Raw genomic sequence first — 18,238 nt, 5'->3', positions numbered from 1 at the left:
CCGCCGCCCCGGAGCGGCCCTTAGCCGCGGGGGGCGCCGCCGCAGAGGAACGGAGGCGTTAGTTTAGTTAGTTAGTTAGTTAGTTAGTTAGAGGATTACAGCCGCAACTCAGGTGCCGTTTGCACCATAAGCACGGCCCCGGCGGCAGAGCAGGGCCGCGATACCGCTCCGCACAGGCGGCAGCGAGCCGCGGGAGTCGGGCACACCGCAGTGAAAACCAGCTCGAGCGGCCCAGCACCGCGCCGCTGCCGCGCTCTGGCCCCCTTCGTCCACGCTTCCCCCTCGCAGCCCGGCCGCCGGCTGCGCCAGAGCCGGCGCTTTTACCCCCGTGCTTCGCGGCAGCAGCTCCCTGGAAGGCAAAGGAGGAGCGGCCCTGGAAACGGGTCCGAGCGGGGCACGCGATTTCTCCTCCTTCGGCCGGTCGGCTTTGCGCGTGTTTAATGCAGGCGCGCGTGAGGACCGCGATCAAGCCTGGCTGCCCTCACGCCTACCGCCAGGCACCGCGACGCCCCGTCCTCTCCAGCCTGCGAAGGAGCCGCAGAGCAGAACACGAGCCAGATGGGAAACGCAGACTGCAGCAAACGCCGTTCTGCTGCTCTGGGGAAATTACCAAATCCCACATGTTTTTGCCAGGGTGCCAGGCTCTGCATCCTTCCCTCCCTGCAAGCACAGCCTCGGCTCCACCTGCTCCGTCCGCAGGAGTTCAGTTCCTGCTGCTGTAGTACTCCGAGGCAGGAACTACTCCAACCGCACAGCTGCTCTCCTCTGCCTTAGCATGCAGCAGCGACCCTCCACTGACACCTTTCTGCAGCAGGGTCCCTTGGGCAATGCCTTGCATCACTCCTTACAGCTCCCAAAGCTAAGCAGATCTCATTTCGGAGACCTTTTTCCCCCCCATTTCTTAACCCAGCCAGAGAAAAAGGAGAATTCTGCCACTCGTTGCCAAGAAAGGTCCCTGTTGCAGCAGAGGTTGGAGGAGGAAGAAATGCAACTCCCTGATTAGAAACAGCAGCTTAAAAAAACAAAACCAAAACACAAGGCAAAGAGGACATTCCTACAACTTATTTGTCTAAGCCAACATCCACTGGAGAGCGTGGAAATAAGGAATGGTCCTTCCTCTGCACAAAGGGAAAAGGGTGACCAAGTGACTGCAGAACCAGGAGGCGAGTCAAGACATTTACCAAGAGGATGGACAGAGGAGAATTAGCTCTTGCTAAATGGCCTCATTACCAGTTTAGGCAAAAAGTTACATATTCACTACCAATGTTTTTTTTTCTACCCACTAAGGGCTGAGAATAGCAGGGCCAGGAGTCTGGGGGTACTTCAGGTAATGAAGGTTGCACAGATGTAAATGATTAGCAAATGGCCACCTGGTGATGGGCCGGTGGTCCAGGGCACAGAGCAAAAAAGGGCAGATGAGATGCCTTCTGCACATCTCCGTTACTGCATTGCTGTTACTGCTCCGAGTTAACTGCGAACGAAAAAGGAGCAGTGGGCCAAGCAGGAGGGTTTGGGGTTCAATCCCTTTCTGGAGTAAGCCCGAACAGAGAGGGCACGCACTATGTCACTTTGCTCTCTTTCCTTGCAGATGCCAGTGCAGAAGGGGCCTGTCCAGCCTTTGGAGGAATCCTGCTGGCAGAGAGCATCTTGTTCTCTCCTGAAACGTGCCAAGTGAAATCCTCCCCAAGAGCCCCCATTAATCACAGTGTAATACGTCTTTTAATTAAAGGGAGTCAGGAAAGACTGAAAGCAGACAGGATTTTTCCCCCTGCACCATTAGTGATTGTTCTTCATTAAACAATAGCAGGTTTCCATTATCCAGGGTAATTCAAGAGCACAGTAACTATTGTCAAATGCAGAAGACGTTGCAGTGTAAGTCTGATTTAAAATGGCTATTTGGGCCTCAATTATTAATGGAATTAGCATCCTGTAAGTCAGCAACAGGCACAGCTGCAGGTAAGAGCACTGAAGGAAAATCATATTAGCGTGATTTTTCCCCTCCTGGGGGAAGGGCCCTAGATTCCATTAGTCACTTAGTGCTACAACGTCAATGAGATTAAAATACTGCCTACAATCAGACTGGAGTTCAGTACAGGTTGGGATATTTCAGCAGTAGTAACAAGCCTAGAAACATTCAGCTGTGTTTTTCTCTGAGCTAATTTGCTCTTTCAGGGGAATATGATGTCAATGGGAGCTGCCCCAGGTAGAGGGACACCATCAGCTGTTGCTGAAGAAAGCCTTCAATGGTGGGAACTTTGAGCAAAGCCAGAAACTGCAGGTCATGAGATGGCAGCTGCCTTCAGAGCACTTCTCCTGCATGTCCTACCCTCAGGTAAGTTCCTTATATACGCTGGACCCTTTCCGAGCTGCAGATGCCATCTGTGATGTGTGCATATGGCTAGCGCATGCTCCGTGTTTGCCCAAGGAAGCTGGATTAGATACTGTGAAAGGGAACAGCTTTGCTCTTACCCAGCAGGGTGGACTGACTGTGTGACCTTGGCAGTGTGGCATGTCTGCAATGAGGTCCTTAAGTGTTCATCTAACAAGGAATCCGGAAATGCCACAGTTTTCAGGGTTAAGCTACTTTAGATGCAAAACCTTTGACATCGACAGCCTACCAGGGATTTTCCAGGTGTGGAGGCACATATCAGAGGTCCCCAGATGAAAAACTATGCAGACAAGGAGGTTTGTAGCAATAGAAGGGGCCAGTAATCTGCTTTCCACAATTTTCAAGTCACTGTATTTTTAGAGGTCTAATTGAAATTAGAAGAAAAAAAAAAAAATCCTTTTTTAGGTTTGATTTCACTGGAAGCCCTCATAATTTCATAGCTTTATACCATCAACTTGCATAGACAGTTGAGCCAAGTCAAAAGGCAGCAGTCACAGCGTCTTTTAAATCTTTTTGAAAATGACCAGCACTGCAAACAGCATCAAGCAGCTTAACCTCAATGCATTTGTATCCGGTATGCTGACCGAGGTTCACAGCCTGCTGGGGTGACGGGTCCCAGGCGCATCTTCCTTATTTTATTTAGCATTGCAACTAATTGCACCAAGGAGGACTGTCCCCAGAGAGTCTTCAAAGATATTTTTCCCTCTCTGAAGCAAGTTGGATGCAGTGCATATCATACCAGAAAGGGAGAAAAGAGCCTAAATGTCATCTCAGCTTGAAAATACAGAAGGAGGCCCATCTTTTGCACCAGCCATCTGAGGCTGTTAATGCCCCTTTCAGAAAAATTTCCCTGAGTTTAATTCCACAGTGATGATTATGGTATGAGTAGGCAGCCAGACACACATGGCTAGCTCTATTTTGCAAGCAGGAAAACTGAGGCAAGGAAAGGCATGAGATGCTTTACCGGGATAATGCAGGGAGTGTTCGGCAGAGATAAGCGTGGAACCCAGATCTCCCTCAGCTCTTAGAAGTCAAAGCATAGTTCAGTGAAAAGCACAGGACTCTGAATTTAAGGAGAGTGAGGATACAGTTTAAATCCATTTTCTGGAAAAGTTTTGCAGAAAGCGACATTGCTGTTTTGTTGGCACATGGCGGGCTGCAAGGAGGGAGTTCGTGTCACCCCCAAACCCAGGCTGGACACAGTCGCCCCCACTGCCTCGCTCCTTTGGCTGCCCCAGGCTTTCTGCCTCTGCCTGCTGAGACAGTCTAGCGATCGCTCATGTCATGTTAGTTTTCTGGGTCATAATTTACTGTTAATTACTGGCCACTGAATTGCATATCCATTCTGTTAATCTAACTTCTACTGAAGATTAAATTATTTCCCTTTGTTTAGCATAAAGCCCAAATACTCTAAATTTCTACTTCAATTCCCCCCCCCCCAAAAAAAAAGAAAACCTTGAAGGAGGGTAACTTGCAAGCCAATTTTTTTTGCTTCAAAAAGAAAATGCTTTTTTTCCAAAAACATCAGCTGTATGATTAAACTATAGAGCTCGCTGCCTCCGAACGGAGCTGGAGCCAAGATTTGAGCAAGATTCAGGCAAGACTGCATGATCAGTCAGAAAACAAAAATTAATCACTTGAGTAGCTAATGCTGACAAAAAGAGCAGAGAGCATTCAGGGGTTAATGCAGTCTAACACATGATTTGTGCAAGGTCTAAGTGGAAACGGGTCATACTGCACCTGCCTGCTTGTACTTCCCATGAGAAACTAGACTGGCCCTGCTGGGAAGCCAGCAAAGGCAAGATTTGACACACATCTTTGAGTGCAATTTTTAAAGACTGCCCTTAGAAAACGTGGCTGTGGAAGGAAGCCGCTGCCCAGAGCCAAACACTCACCTGGCTCGCAGCTCTGATGAATCGAAGGTGACTGTTCCTCAGCTCAGGCCAGGGCTTGAATTGCACCTCCAGCACAATTCTCAGCATTTTGGTCACGGTGACATTGATAAATCATAGAACGGCTGCCCGTGGCAGCAAGTGACACCATGTCCCTCATAAAGGAATGGGTATGAGCAGGCCTGGTGCACTGGGAGAGGAGATCTCATTTACAGTTTCCTGCTGGATCTCATACTTTCAGCAGCTCATCAAAACAGCCATCAAAAGCTCTGAGCACTCAGACGCATGCATGCGCAGGACACCGCAGATTAGATTTTGCTCACGCACATTGGCAATTTGCTTCAGCCCAATGACTCTGTGAGGCCGAGCTCCCCAAGGGCTGGCAAAGCTTGTGAGCAAAATATCTTTTTGCATCTCAGGAGGAGCACTCAGAAATGTGTCACTTACAATTGCTGGTCTTCATTTCTCCTCCACCGTATCAGCTCTGCACAGAGTGCCGGGGCTCAGCGCTGGCACTGAAGCCAGATGCTCCCAGGGGGCGTTGGTTCTCCTTGCCCCGAGGAAGGGTCCCTGGCATTTTTGCCTGGAACAACTGCAATGCAGGAAGTGGAGGAGAGGTAAAGGGTCAGACAAAATGTCATTAAGTTCCTAGCTGTAGTGATTTCTCTGTTTGCTAATTTCTAGGCCAAATGCAATTTACTGAGGCCCATGGCACATGAAGATTAACCCCCCAGCCACAGCTGACACTTTTCCACCTCCCTGCTGCTAAACCTAGCTGAAGGCGCCTATTTGTGTTTCAGGAAACTCCACTGCAGGTGCTCTGCGGCCCAGAGACTCCACTTCCCATTGCTTGACCAGGCATCTTCGACAGCATTACCGCAGGGGAGCGAGACCCATCAGGGACTGGACGGAGGCCACCACTGTGTACCTGGACCTCTGCGTGTACACGGTGCTGGATGTGGTAATCACAGCCTCCCCACGAAGCTGCCCTCAAGCTCCCGCTGCTCACGACACGCTATCACCTGCCAGACCGGGACCGGCTCCAGGTGGAAATGAGCTCCCTGCATGATTTGTGTCTGTGCAGTTACAGATAGTGTCCTTTGCTTTGTTATTTTTAAATAGGTTTGGGAATTTCAGCATGCTAGAAACACGGCCTTTTCAAGGGTTGGTTTAGCTTAGACTGAAACTAAGCAGGCAAAAATTATAATGCATGTTTAAAGGGAGATTTTAAGAGGTGCATGTTCATTAAATTGTACGTCTTCTCTGTCTGTTTCAATTAGCAGATTGGAGGGAATTTGGACTTGGATTGCCCAAAGCAGTGAGGTTCCAGTCTGATGGCAGCTTGTATGCTGATCTCCTTACAGGACTTTGAAGACTGCATCCTCACAGCTTTCTTTGTGCTTGAGTGCAAACATTTTTGTTGAGGCATTTGGGAGGAAAGAGGGTGAGGAGAAGGAGTCAGCGGAGCTGATGAACTGGATAATGTTTACTGGGTTGCTCAGTTGCATTGTGTTTTCCTTATATGCAAAGAAAAAAACCCAAAATAACCAGCAAAGTTTAAATCCAACATAAAAAAAATTCTGCCAATTCCAGGAGTCTACCAAACTAATAATAGCACTAGATATGGAGGTGATATTATTCGTTTCAATTTTGACAGCATCCCTTTAAGCACAGTTGGAAGGTCTGTGCTGTTCAAGCTTCCTCCTTCTCAGCTTACCTGACCTGCCTCACTATTCTGAAAGCTGCTGAAATATATTTGAGGTGCTGGCAAGTGTATTCACATAGGCACTGTGTGGGCATGGTATTAATTACAGGAAATATGCTATGTGAATTAATGAATAACTGCAAGCACTGTAATTACCTCTTGTATTGCAGATCTTTAATTCCTTCTTGCTGGGGAACTGAAATTGCATTTCAGGGCATCTGAAGATGCAAAGTTTGGGTGTAGATCAAGTGAGCGTTTCCCACAGGTGTCTAGCAGACCAGAATCAGTTTCCTTCTGCTGCTGGCCGTCCATCAGCATTGTGGGGAGAGCAAAGAGCAGATTTGGAAAATGCCATTTTGTTACAAAAATGGAAGAGTTTCAGAAAGGATATTGCTTGCTTTAGCTGTAGCAAGTCCCTCGTAAACACCAAGCTGAAAGAGATGGGCTATGTACATGAGCAGAGCTGCAGGCTTGAATTCACCATCTCCACATCATTAGCTGTAAGCTAGTGGGATCCGGTAAAATAGCCACCCTAAGCCAGAATAGGGATGAGGAAATTTCTTTCCCCTCCCAATTTAGGGTCTTCTCTACATCTTTGGCTGTAAAGAATGCACATTCAGAAGATCTATACTGGCACTACCGGTACATCTAAGCAGAGATTTGGCTCCAGAGCCAATGTCATCAAGCATCCAGAGGCTTTAAAAGCCTAGATGCAGCAGAGCTGTCAGCAGGTGCGGGCGCTAATAGACGAGCATTTAGCAACCATTGTTTCGCGTGAAGAGCTCTCGGCCCGTCTTCATCACTGCCTCTGACTTCTATTGTGATCTTTTGCCTCCTGTTTCGTGTACATAAAAGACTAGTCTTGTCTGAGAATATCAAGTTATTGCGAGGACCTTGGGGAAATCTGATTAGGGAGGTAATCTAGTCAACAGAGAAGAGTTCCAATTTGCTTATATTGAGTTTCGCCAATTCTGAATCCCAGATACCTTTGTATTCCACTCCATTGACTAGAGCCTCCCAGACAGACGCTGAGGCATCTGTTTCTATACTCTGCCGAACTGGGGAAGATAAATAAGAATGTGTGGGAATTATCTGTACATTTGCTAACCACCAATTTAGGTCTAAGTAGGCTCCCTCTGTTAGGAAGACTAATGAATTCCAATTCTCCGAAATATCCTGTGCTTTTAACAAGCAAGATGGAAGGTATCTGAAAAAGAAAGAGGAAAGAGCTGTGAATAATGCCACCAGAGAACCAATTATGCCAGCCAGCTGGCATTGAGAAACTTGTTGTTTAACTTGATAAAAAAAGACTCTAGTTTTAGCTGCAGCCCTGTTGCACTCACCAGTGAGCTGCCGGGATAGCCGTGGTCCATGCGAGGCTCCTTTGGGCCAGCACAGCGATCGACACAGTGCTTTACACTGGGAGAGCAGGTGAGGAAAAGTTAAAAGAACCTGGAAGAGGTCAGGAGCAAGTGGTTTCTCCTTCACCTTGACGTTTTGGCAAACCCTGCCATCATGCAGTAGGTCCTTTGCCTTCAGATGAAGCAGTGAGCCAAGCAAACAGAAAGGACTGGGCAACACCGAGGAGGTGCTGTAGAGGGAAATAATAACAAAAGAGTATTGACTTGGGAATGTTTTTGACAAAGTTTAGGTTCCAAAAGCCAGCCCTAGGCTGGTTCTCCTGCCAGTTGAGTCTGCTCTTGAGAGTGAACACAAAGTAGAGTCTCCCCTTTAAAAGATCTGAACCAACATGCCAGGATTCTGCATTTTACCGTTACTGTGGGCCACAGTTGGGGAGCCAAAAAAGAGAACTTCTTCCCTGCACTACCATTCATCTCCTCTGAATTCTCTTTTTACAGATCCAGGCCCAAAGGAACCTTCATCCACATGGCAGGGCAGGAAGCAATTCTTGGATATTAGCTAGTATTACTAATATTTCCCCAGCAGAAAGGTCCGAAGGAGCTAGCAGGAGCTTGTCTCATGATTCCTCTGCTGGAGCACACCGAGTCCCGTCCGGGATATTGGTACAGGGCTCCCCTTAGAGGGCACTGTGCAAACAGCTTTTCTCAACAAGCCAAAAACTTTGACACAGACACACTTCTGCTTTCATCGCAAATCCCTCTATGAACTCCTAGGATCTGGAAGGTTTCCTGAAGCTTCCCCCTTTGCAGTCTCCATGGGTCTTTTATGCCACCTTTTCCAGGGAGAAAGGCAACATGTTCATACCCTTTTGCTCTGAGGGCAGAGCTTCAGGCCAACTGGCAGTTAGGCATATGCTTACCTGAAACCCCAGGAGTACTCCACCAAAGGTACTTTTGCAAGACTTACAACACGAACGTGTTTAATCACTGGCAAGAAGGGAGGCCAGCACTGCACATCTTCGGGACTGGGCTGGTCTGATGGGGGCGCTGCCGGTCCTGTAATAAGACAAATTAGAGGAGGAGAAACCCCATCATTGAAAAGACAAGGAATTTCTACCTGTCCTGTCATAAAAAAATACACCTAGCTTGAGGTCACTTATTATGCTTTATGAACAGGAAAAATCTATATGCATGGAGATTTAACACAAGTGGCTGCCTAAAGCAACTGAGACAACTCCCTCTGAAAAATTATTAATATCCTGATTACAAATATAAACTCAGCCTCATATTTTTAGCCCAGGGTTTGCTGAGTGTATGTATTATGTTTAGCAGCCTGATTAATGTCACAGTAACTAATTAGGGTGCAAGACAGATACTGATGATTCGTTTGCAGTGTCAAGTGCAGTCAAAGTGCCATTACGTCAAAGATAATTTACTGCAGCGAGGATCATACACTCTCAGATGAACAGGAAGTGGGAGCTGAAGATCTGCCCTTGCCCCCCTTTTTGCGTAACGAACCCCAAGATCCTCCCATGTATAAGCCTTATTTTATTGAAAGGAAGCAACCAATTTGCACTGTCATTGCTTTAAAAGTGAAAAAAGTGCATATGTGCCACACTTTCTAGTTTCAGCACATTTTGAAACCACACTTTCTGCTGTTACTTTTAGTCTTGGCAAACCAAAATAATATGATGAAATTTCAGAAAGAATCCCAAATAACAGAACTTACTAAATACATACAATTTGCATGGCCTAGCTCTTTTTCCTCTCCTGCTTTGGGCTATGCTAGCACACCTGAAAGCATAAAACAATCTGCACATTGCTAGGTGCCCGCTGAAATTAAAGGGTTGTTACATTATTCTTACTCACTGTATTTCCTTTTTTATTAAAAACTCCTCTCTTTCCTTAGTGCTGCATGAAAGCTCCGCTCATGTGAAGGTCTCCAAATGGGGAGAGGTCTCCTTAGCAATCAGGGGTGTTGGCATATCTTTAACTAGCTTTTTTTCTTGTGAAGCCAGCTGCTCAGAGCAGTGTAATCCCATCACTCCTGGTTTCTTGCGGGCTGTTTAAGGCCCCCGGGAAGCCCCAGTCGGAGCAGCTGCCTGTGCCGCCGAGCTGTCGCTTGGGGCAGAGTCAGAGTGCCCCAGGTATCCCTGCCGCTGCTGCCGTCCCGCCTCTGGAAGCGCCCCAGGATGCCATTCTTGTTAATGCCTGCTAGCAAAGATAATCACCTCTGGAAGCACGTAGTCCCTTTTATCCAGTATGACTATTCAGAGTAGCAAGTATAACAACTAATAAATGATTGCAGAATTTGCTCAAGTGTATGGAAAGGAGAGGGAGCAAGCAATAAGATGCAAAAAACCCAAGAAATATTGACATAAGTTCTAGGGAATTTCAATAGATATCAAGAACTTACACTTAAAAAAATAGGAAATATTACTTATTTAACCTGTCAGAACCACCTTAAGATTTATGTTTAAAAGCAGGAGGCACTGGTATATAGAGAGACTGTATTTTTAAGAATTGTCCCTTTCTCATCAAGTCAGTCATGTGCCGAAAAGCTGGTTTCTATTTTTTTTCTCTTGCAGGATGCACAGAACCAGAAGCTAACAACAAGCATTTCATTTTGGCAGGTAAATGAATACTCCCTGCATGCAGCAGAACCAGAGGGAGAAATTTAACTGCCCAGTAGTGCCTACTGTAACCACCTTCCAGGTGGTTTTCTTTCTGGGTTGGATAATAGCCTAGAGACAAAAAAAGATTTGCAGGCTCAGAGCAGAGCAATCGTGCTCTGTTCCGTGGAAGGCAGAGCAGCAGGCACCGCTAGCCCATGCCTCTGGTCTGCAGCTATGAGAAAAGCAAGCTGCTGGCATGCTCCTAGCGAGGCAAGCTTGTCTGTCTCCCTCTCCCAGGGAATCAAAGTGTCTACCCCAATCATAATATGGTTGAGGAAAGCAGCCACACACATCAACTTCATATTCTTCCACCCACAGATCTGGAAGGACAAATTTCTCACCTGGAATTTCAGCCTCTACGACAAGATGAGGGAGATTTCGCTGCCGCTCAATGTTATCTGGGCTCCAGATATTGTCATCAATAAATTGCAAGTTTGCCATTATGTTTGTCATTTCCTTGCAAGGTTTGGTTTCCTATTTTTAAATAGAAGCAACTGAAAAGCTTTCATTTCCGCTTTGATGCAGAACCTGCCCCCACAATATGAAAGCCTCGGGCTCAGCCAGCTCTAGCTCAGGTTGAACACCTAGAATTGGAGGCATCCAAAAATTCATCCTTCCTTTAGAAATCTTGGCCCCTGCATTATCTGTAGTTGTGCCTGTGCCTCCTCTGCAATGAGCTAGCCAGCTCCGTGCCCCGCTGCTCTCTGCAAAACCCTCTCTGTGCTTTCCAGCACATACATCAGGAAGGCTCCCGACCTGCCCTACGTTCACATCTACCGGGATGGTCAGGAGCTACTGGCTGCTGCAGGCGGTGTCTGCCTGCAGGCTGGAGACATACTCCTTCCCCTTCGACGCCCAGAACTGCGGCCTGAGCTTCGGCACACAGGCGAGCTCTCCGTGCCCACCGCGCTTCCACGGAGGTCCCTTCCCTCCCTGCCCCAACCCGCCGCCCTTCCAGGCCCCACCATCGCAGCACACGCCACTGGCGGGCCCAGCCGAGGAGATYGCTGCCCTTGCGGAAACGCACGATCCCCCGGGCACTGCTGGCTGAAACCCGCACGCTCAGACCCAAGGGGCAGAGCGCCCCGACCCCCCGCACAGCTGGATTCAGAGCACAACAGCTGCGTTTAGGATCCRAAGCAGCAGGCAGCCTGAGGCCGAGCCGCCCCGTGCGGGGGCCGGGGTGCCCGGGGCCTGTGGACCCTCTCCCCACGCGCGGGAGGGCCGGCGAGGAGCTGCTCCGTCCGTGCCGCTCGCCGCCAGCAGAACGGGCTGCTGCTTTGATGAGCTTCTTGACTAAGGCTTAAACACTTCATTAATTTTAAAGATACCAGCTTGCGACACATTACCAGAGCGGCGGGAAATAATGAAGAACACTTGAGCGGGAAGGTGCCTGCAGCCCCGGCGGCAGGCGGGTGTGCGGTGCAGGCGTGTGGGCAAGCGCACCCGCCGTGCCGGCCCCGCTTGCCTGCGCTGCCGCGGCCCAACTGGACCCCTGTGCTGAGCCGAGCCGAACCGAGCCGAGCCCAGCCCACCGGCTGCAGCTTCGGCTGGGGCCCCGTGCTCTCCCGGTGTGCTCGGGACAACCAAAACAAGAGAAAGCCTATCTTTCAGCAAAACTTTTTTGGATATTTTAAATCAAAAGCTAACAGCCTTTTCAGCCCAACTTAACCTTTCCAATTTGCTTGAAGTCTTTCTCATTTTCTTTTCCTTTCCCAGAGGAAAATACACCCATTTGGGCTGAGTTAGCTGCAGGGTTATTTTTAAAGCCCAAACTGAAAACACTGTGGTTTCTGGTTTGAAATAGTTCTTAAAAAATAAAGCCACAGCACAAGAGTTTTTGTACGAAATGTAAGGAGGATAGGCACTAAATTTCTACGTAAAAGTAACGAGCATTTCCACGATTCCTGCTACAGATCTACTTTGGGAATGGGTGCGCTGACGAGAAGGCTGCACCCGAGTCCGTGCACAGTGCCGGTGCCCGAGGCAGCTGCCCTTGCCTTCCCATAGGGCGTCCACACGGCTGCCCATTGCCTCGCTGGGTGACCAGCCAGGCCTGGCCCTGAGGACCACGTCTTGCCCTGCCAGCCCTCCTGCAACACTCACCAAAACAAAACAAAACGAGATAAATGCGTGCCGCTGCCCTGGGGAGCCGGGGGAGGTCCAAGTCGGCACCTTCCTGTCCATCAGGAAATTACGGCAGCAAAAACCAAGGGAGAAAAAGCAGCAAACTTTGCTGTGAGCTGCAGCTGGGCGCCGTAAAGACAGCCAAGCAAGATTAAATACTGGTGGGGTCTGCAATTCCCACCTAACCCTGGGTAATATCGCCTCTCTGGCGCGCGCTGCTGTACCTGCTCCCAATGAGATGGATCTCCTTCATTAACGTCAATGGGCTCCAAATACCTTTGTGTACTTATTATTACCTGCCTTTAATGGATAGTGAAATTGTGGCATAATATTGCTAACACCTGAAGGGTGTCTAATGGAGAACACGACTGAAATGAAAGTGCTTTCCTCCCTTTGCTGGGGGATTTAAAGGCATCAGGGCTTCTTTGCCGTTAGGATGATTTGGGGTTAGGGCACTGCACAGGGCAACGTGCAGCTGAGGACAGCCCAGCTTGGCTTGTGTTGGCAGGGCGCCACTGCCACCCCCTCGCCTCCCCTTCCAATGAGGAAAAGGCTTTTTCACCCTGGGTTTTGAATCAAGTTACAGACCCGAACAGTGCATTGTGCTGCAAGTGAATTTCAAACCCATCCCGACCCACCTGAGCTCTCCCCTCTGCCCAGGTCGTTGTTTGAAGGCACCCCTTGCTCCGCGTGGTCAGTGTGCTGGTCCCCAGCATCTTCCTGATGGTGGTAGACCTGGGCAGCTTCTACTTACCCCCAACCGTGACACGAGGACCACCTTCAAGCCAGCATGCTGGAGGGCTACGCTGTCTCCAGAGCCAACGTGGCGGGCGAGCTGCTGGGCACCATGCTCAGCACACTGCTCATCGGTGAGCGCCGCAGCCTGGGGGTGCAGCTCTGCTCCTGCCTCGCGCCCAAACAGCAGTGAAAGCAAGGCAGTCCGACCTGAACCGCTAACCCAAGTTGTACCTGCCATCCACAGAGCAGCAAGGGGCTGAACTCATGCTGCTCACTGAGTTAAAATACATGTGACTCATCCCTGCAGCTGTTTCAACTTGAATTCATTAAGCAGATGAGTAAATACTAGCAGGTTGCTAAGAAAACTCCTTTTTTCCCAGAGATGTGCTACAGCTGTTATCATTTGGATGTTGGGCTCCAAATTGTTCTTCTCTCTCCCTTTGCCACAGGGGTCTTCTTCACAGTCTGTATGGCCCTCTTGGTCCTCAGTCTGTCCAAGTCCATCCTGCTAGTGAAGCTCCTCCACCTGGGTGATGACCATGTCTGAGCCAGGGTCATCTCCTGCTGCTGGGGGGCGATGGCTCTGCAAGCCACACGTGGCACCAGGGGAATGCAGAAGGCTTTCTTCCCAGTGCGTATGTGCCCCTGGAGGTTGCCACCTTACAAAGCACGCTTCACTGCCTCCACAGGTCTCCCGTTGCACGGGAAGGAGGAGGCAGCTGGAGAACAGGGGCGCTGGGAGGCAATGCCCACTCGGAAAGCCCACGTGAAGAACATCCTAGCAGAGCCGCGTCCCATCAGCACTCACCTCCATGTACGGGAGCAGGAGGGCAGGCTGGGGGCAGAGCGGCTGGATGCGCCGCTCTTCCGAGCGTATGTCCTGGCAGTCGGCACGTACGCCGTCGCCCTCTGCTCCCTCTGGAGCTCCCAGTGAGGGCCCTGGACAGCACTGCCAATGCCAGGCACGYGTGCCCGGTCGGATGGGATGAACAGGGCTTGCAGGCACTGAACAGGGTGCAGACCTGGGGCGCGGAGAGGCACTGGCTGGCGCACGGATGTGCATTCTTCAGCCATCACTTCCCGTGCAGCAGAAATAGCACAAAAGGAGCAAAATGGAGAGCTGAATTCGGTGTCAGCCCACCCCTGCCATGCTGCGTGCATGCACACGCCATTTCCACACGCGGTGCTTCACCTGCAGCTGCCTCTYGCAGCTCATTACCGCAGCGCTGGTGTTCAGCTCCAATTGCCCATGAAACGCTTCCACTGCTCCTAATGAAATGGAGAGCATCAGATGCTTCTCGCGCCGGGCTCCCCCTGCAGGAAGCGATGCCCCCGGCCGCCCCATGTTTCGGGGGGCAGATGTCCCTCCGAGCACTGCCAGCCCCTGCGCACCCCAGCGAGGCCCCGCTGCAGCCCGCCAAGGACAGCGCCCCGAAGACCTGCACCGCTTCCCCCCCGATCCAAGGAGATGGTCTCTCTCGCACCGGCACTCCCTGCTTGCTGGCATCCCTGGAAAGGCCGTCCCTGGCCTCAGCACAGAGCAGAACGGCAAATGCTGGTTTTGTGTTTTCATCCTCGGGCCAGTGGAAGGCAATGTGCATGTTATACGTATGCACATTTATGATGCTGCATATTCTCTTTGCATCAAGGTGCAAGAAAACCGGCCTTCACTGCTCAGTACTTGAACCATTGTAGGACCAAAACACACAGCCGGTCTCCCCAGCACTGGCTTCAGATGCTGAGCTACGGCCTCAGTGTACGATGCAGCTCAGTTGTTAAAGCATTTTAGCTAATGCCATGTTCCTGATGGGTCACACTAGACCCTGTGCCACTCTGCCTGCTTTCCTCCCCACTTCCCTTCGATCCACGAGGATGTCATTTGGGGCAATGCAAAGGCTTCACCATCCATGTCTCCATTTAGCACCTGTGGTTAAGGCACTTTGAAAGCTAACAAATGACTTTGCAAAAAAAGTTATCCCATTTAAGTGACATTTTCCTCTGCTTCTGCAAAGACCACACTGCCAGGAACCAGCGTGGCGATCGTTTATCACAGGGCTATTCAAAGGAGATTAAAAACAAGTCAGTTTGGAGGAGATACCCTCTCATACCAAGAACCAGGCTCGCGCCCATTACATCAAGTGTCACTTTGGAGAGCTTTCTGCAGAGATGTCTTAACTGTCCCCTCCAGGCCCCGCAGAACTTGGTGCCGCTGATAATTAAACCGTGAAATACAGCGGGACCGTGGCAGAGCTCATCTGCCCGACCACAGCGACGCTGGTTATTTATTGTCCCTGCTCATTTTTATTATTAAGGATGGCAACGCAAGTTGGGGAAGTTTTCTTATTGCTCTAATAAAATCTTATTTTCAAAGTGCTGCCAATATAAATTTAAACTCATTACATCATACGCACGTAATCACATCCCTCATGAAGACGAATAAAGCAAACAAGAACCACAGATGGAAAAGACCGATCGGGTCAGCTCCTCATGCTCCTGCTAAGGTACGATTATCCCCAACAGGGTGTTTCGCGAGTGCTCTGTCTTCACTGCGCCTGTCAAGCACTTTCCCTGAGACGGCAGAAACTCTGCTTGCCGCAGACGCGTATCCGCAAGGGGGAAAAAAATAATTGTTTTAATCAGAGCGTTGGTTAAGCCCCTGGAAACATTGCTATTTGTTCTTCTGTTATTATTTCCAAGTCACCCGTTTAATTTAGAGATGCATGGAGGCCAAGGCGCCCGTTACCGCTGCATCACAGGGGCAGGCTGCGCACAGCCGCTTCCCCCAGCCCCATCCCGGCCCCATCCCAGCGGCAGGCATCCGCAGCACCCGCTCCGGCTGCAGCACTGCTCCCGGCCAGCGTGACCCGCACCGAGCGTGCAGCTGCAGCCACCTAAGCACCCATCTGCACTTCATTTCTGAGTCCACCTCTATTTATGTTGAATTATTTACCTAAGGAGACATTTATGGGTTCATAATTAGCAAGACAATGCAGCACCGAGGCGTTTATGACAGCCGGTTCTCGATGCGGAGCAAAGCCATCAGTACCGGCAATGACCCATGGCAGTGATTAAATTAGCGAAATGTGTAGCAGAGCCCCAGCTCCAGCGTGGCGCTGAAAGGCGGCTTCCAGCCCYGCTGATACGAGCCGGGCGGCGACATAGTTAAGCCCGGGCTTCATTTGGCYGAGCTGTAAAAGCGGGACCGCAGCAATGCCTTCCCCCGGCACGTCCCGTCCCCACGTCCGTGCCCCCGGGGCAGCAGCATCCCTGCGGCCGCTCGCCCTCCTCTTCCTCGCCGGCCCCGCAGCCCCGCGGTGCAGGCGCGGGAGGCAGCCACGTGTGCGCCCCAGGTTATGTCATGTCTCGCAGCGTTAAATCACAGCGGACATGCAATTCGGGGCAGCGCACGGCTCCCTAATGGGTGGCCCGGGGGCCGCGCTGGGGCCGGGGCCGGCAGGCAGCCGGGCTGCCAGAGCACCGCCGTGATGCTTTATTGGTTTTGATGCCTCGAACGCCCTGTGAAACGCGAGCCCCGACGGCCGGGGGAAGGGCTGCTCCCGCACCGCGGCCCTGCTCGGCGTTTCAGCTAACGCGCTGCCGCCCCTGCCCCGGTTTGCATGCCGGAGGGCTGCAGGGCGGCGGAGAYGCAGCATCCCCCGGCCTCCGGGAACGCCAGCCTGCTCTCTGGACTAAATTAAAGGCCAAGCGGAGACAACAGATTCCTCTGTGGCTGATATGCTTCAAAAACCTATTAGCCGTTATGGGGAGCTGTCTCCATCTAGACAAGAAATGGCTCTGTGCTCTGCAGTTTGCAAACTCCCGCGCTGCCAGCGCCTCGTTTGTAACCTCCCTCCCCGCTGCCGGGGGCTCAGCCTCCACCGCAGCCCCGTCCCGGCTGCAGCCGCCCCCTTTCAGCCCTCCTCAGCGGCGTGGCCGTCAGGAGCGTCCCGGAAAAAAGCTGTCAGGCAACAGGAAACGGGGAAAACGTGCCCCCGAAGCTGCTGGGACAGGTGCACGGGGCTGCACTGGCGCCCTCCTTTCCTGCATTCCTAAATTACAGAAAATACAGATTGTCCCGGCCGGGCCTGAGGCCGGGGGCTGCAGCATCCCCCGGGGGACCTGCTCTGCTGGCTCCGTGCGCTGCTCCGGTGCGGGACCCCGCCGGCTGCACAGCTCACAGCCTCCACTTCCCCACACGCCCCGTCGGGACCGCTCGGGGCAGCAGAGGAGGCTTTGGCCCGGGAAGATGCACCTGCACCGAGCTGCCAGAAGCGCTGGATGCCAAGTGCTTCGATTCTCAGAAAAGCAATTACTGTGCAGCAGATTACAGAGCTAATAAAATCCCATTATACCATTTCAGAAAGTAAATCTGATCTGGATGCTGCCAATTTATATCAGACGTCCCACAAAAAGTCCCGTAAGAGCCCCCAACGCACAGACCACGCGTGTGCGCATGCGTAATACCAGCCTGTAATAGATCACACTAATTAGATATCCGATAACGGAAGGGCTGATAGGAGCTACGTTAAAATCTCTTCAGGATGAAGACATAAAACCCGGGGGAGAGAGCTCGGAGTTAACGAAGCTGCGGCAGAGGCACCCGGCGCACCGGTCCCCACTGTGCTGGGCGGCTGCCGGCCCAGCAGCGCCGGTTCCCAAGTTGYGCCGCGCCGATTCCCACGCTGTTCCCGCGCACCCTGGGGCCGTGCCGCTGCCCCGGGCGCTCCCCGGCGCCGACAGAGCAGGGCACGGGCCCCGGCCCCGCTGCGGCGCTGCCCGTGATTTTTATTATCCAGATTCAATAACGGCAAACAGCTCCGAGCTGTCTGTGCTCCCTGGGAGGTGACTTACCATCCGCTAACAGAGCCGAGAAATCAAATTAGCCCCGGCTTTGCACTCTCTCTTTGCTTGACACGACTATTGGCAGCCGAGGGGGAGTTCATCAGGGCCGCGCACTAATTCTTATCTTGTTTAAGTGACTCCGYGCTGCCATCTGATGCAATTTGCACCGCGCCGCCGCCAAAGGCTCCAATTCCTGCCTATCCACCTTGCCATCAGTCCCATTAATGGGAAATTTCTTCAGGGAAAGCTGCATCGCCGCGCTGGCTGCGCGCGCTGGAACAACAACAACAAAAGCCGGAGCGAAACCCAAACCGGGAACGAGGCCCTGCCGGCTGCGAGGTGCCACCTCGCACCGCCCCGGTCCCTCTTTGCCACGGTGCTTGGAGCCGCCCTGCACCTCCGGCTCTGCCGTTGTGCGGCGTGCAGCCGCGTAGCGCCGCGGAGGAGACTCCTGCGCTCAGCGCGCACCTCCAGGCTGAGGAGGTGTCAGATCAGAATGCCAAGTGTCT

General features: G+C 51.5%; 2 protein-coding genes across 2 annotated transcripts in view; one reads left to right on the top strand and one right to left on the bottom strand.

Annotated features, from left to right (window-relative positions):
* The window catches only part of USP28 (ubiquitin specific peptidase 28), a 42,933-nt gene extending 38,155 nt beyond the window's left edge, over positions 1-4,778 (bottom strand). The window contains exon 1 of the mRNA XM_026057911.1: positions 4,729-4,778. The gene's annotated coding sequence lies outside the window, so the exon portion shown is untranslated. The remainder of the gene's footprint in view (positions 1-4,728) is intronic.
* LOC112962056 (5-hydroxytryptamine receptor 3B-like) lies at positions 2,909-11,073 on the top strand. The gene is given in 6 exon segments (XM_026057901.1): positions 2,909-2,963; positions 5,082-5,242; positions 9,936-9,980; positions 10,341-10,450; positions 10,754-10,792; positions 10,794-11,073. Coding segments are annotated over 6 exon segments (690 nt in total).
* Positions 11,074-18,238: the final 7,165 nt, after the last annotated feature.

This window comes from Apteryx rowi, unplaced genomic scaffold (assembly GCF_003343035.1).
Source record: "Apteryx rowi isolate R43461 unplaced genomic scaffold, aptRow1 scaffold_141, whole genome shotgun sequence".
In the NCBI taxonomy this organism is placed as follows: domain Eukaryota; kingdom Metazoa; phylum Chordata; class Aves; order Apterygiformes; family Apterygidae; genus Apteryx; species Apteryx rowi.
Note: the sequence above shows the minus strand (reverse complement) of the source record. Positions and strands in the feature narration are given on the sequence as shown.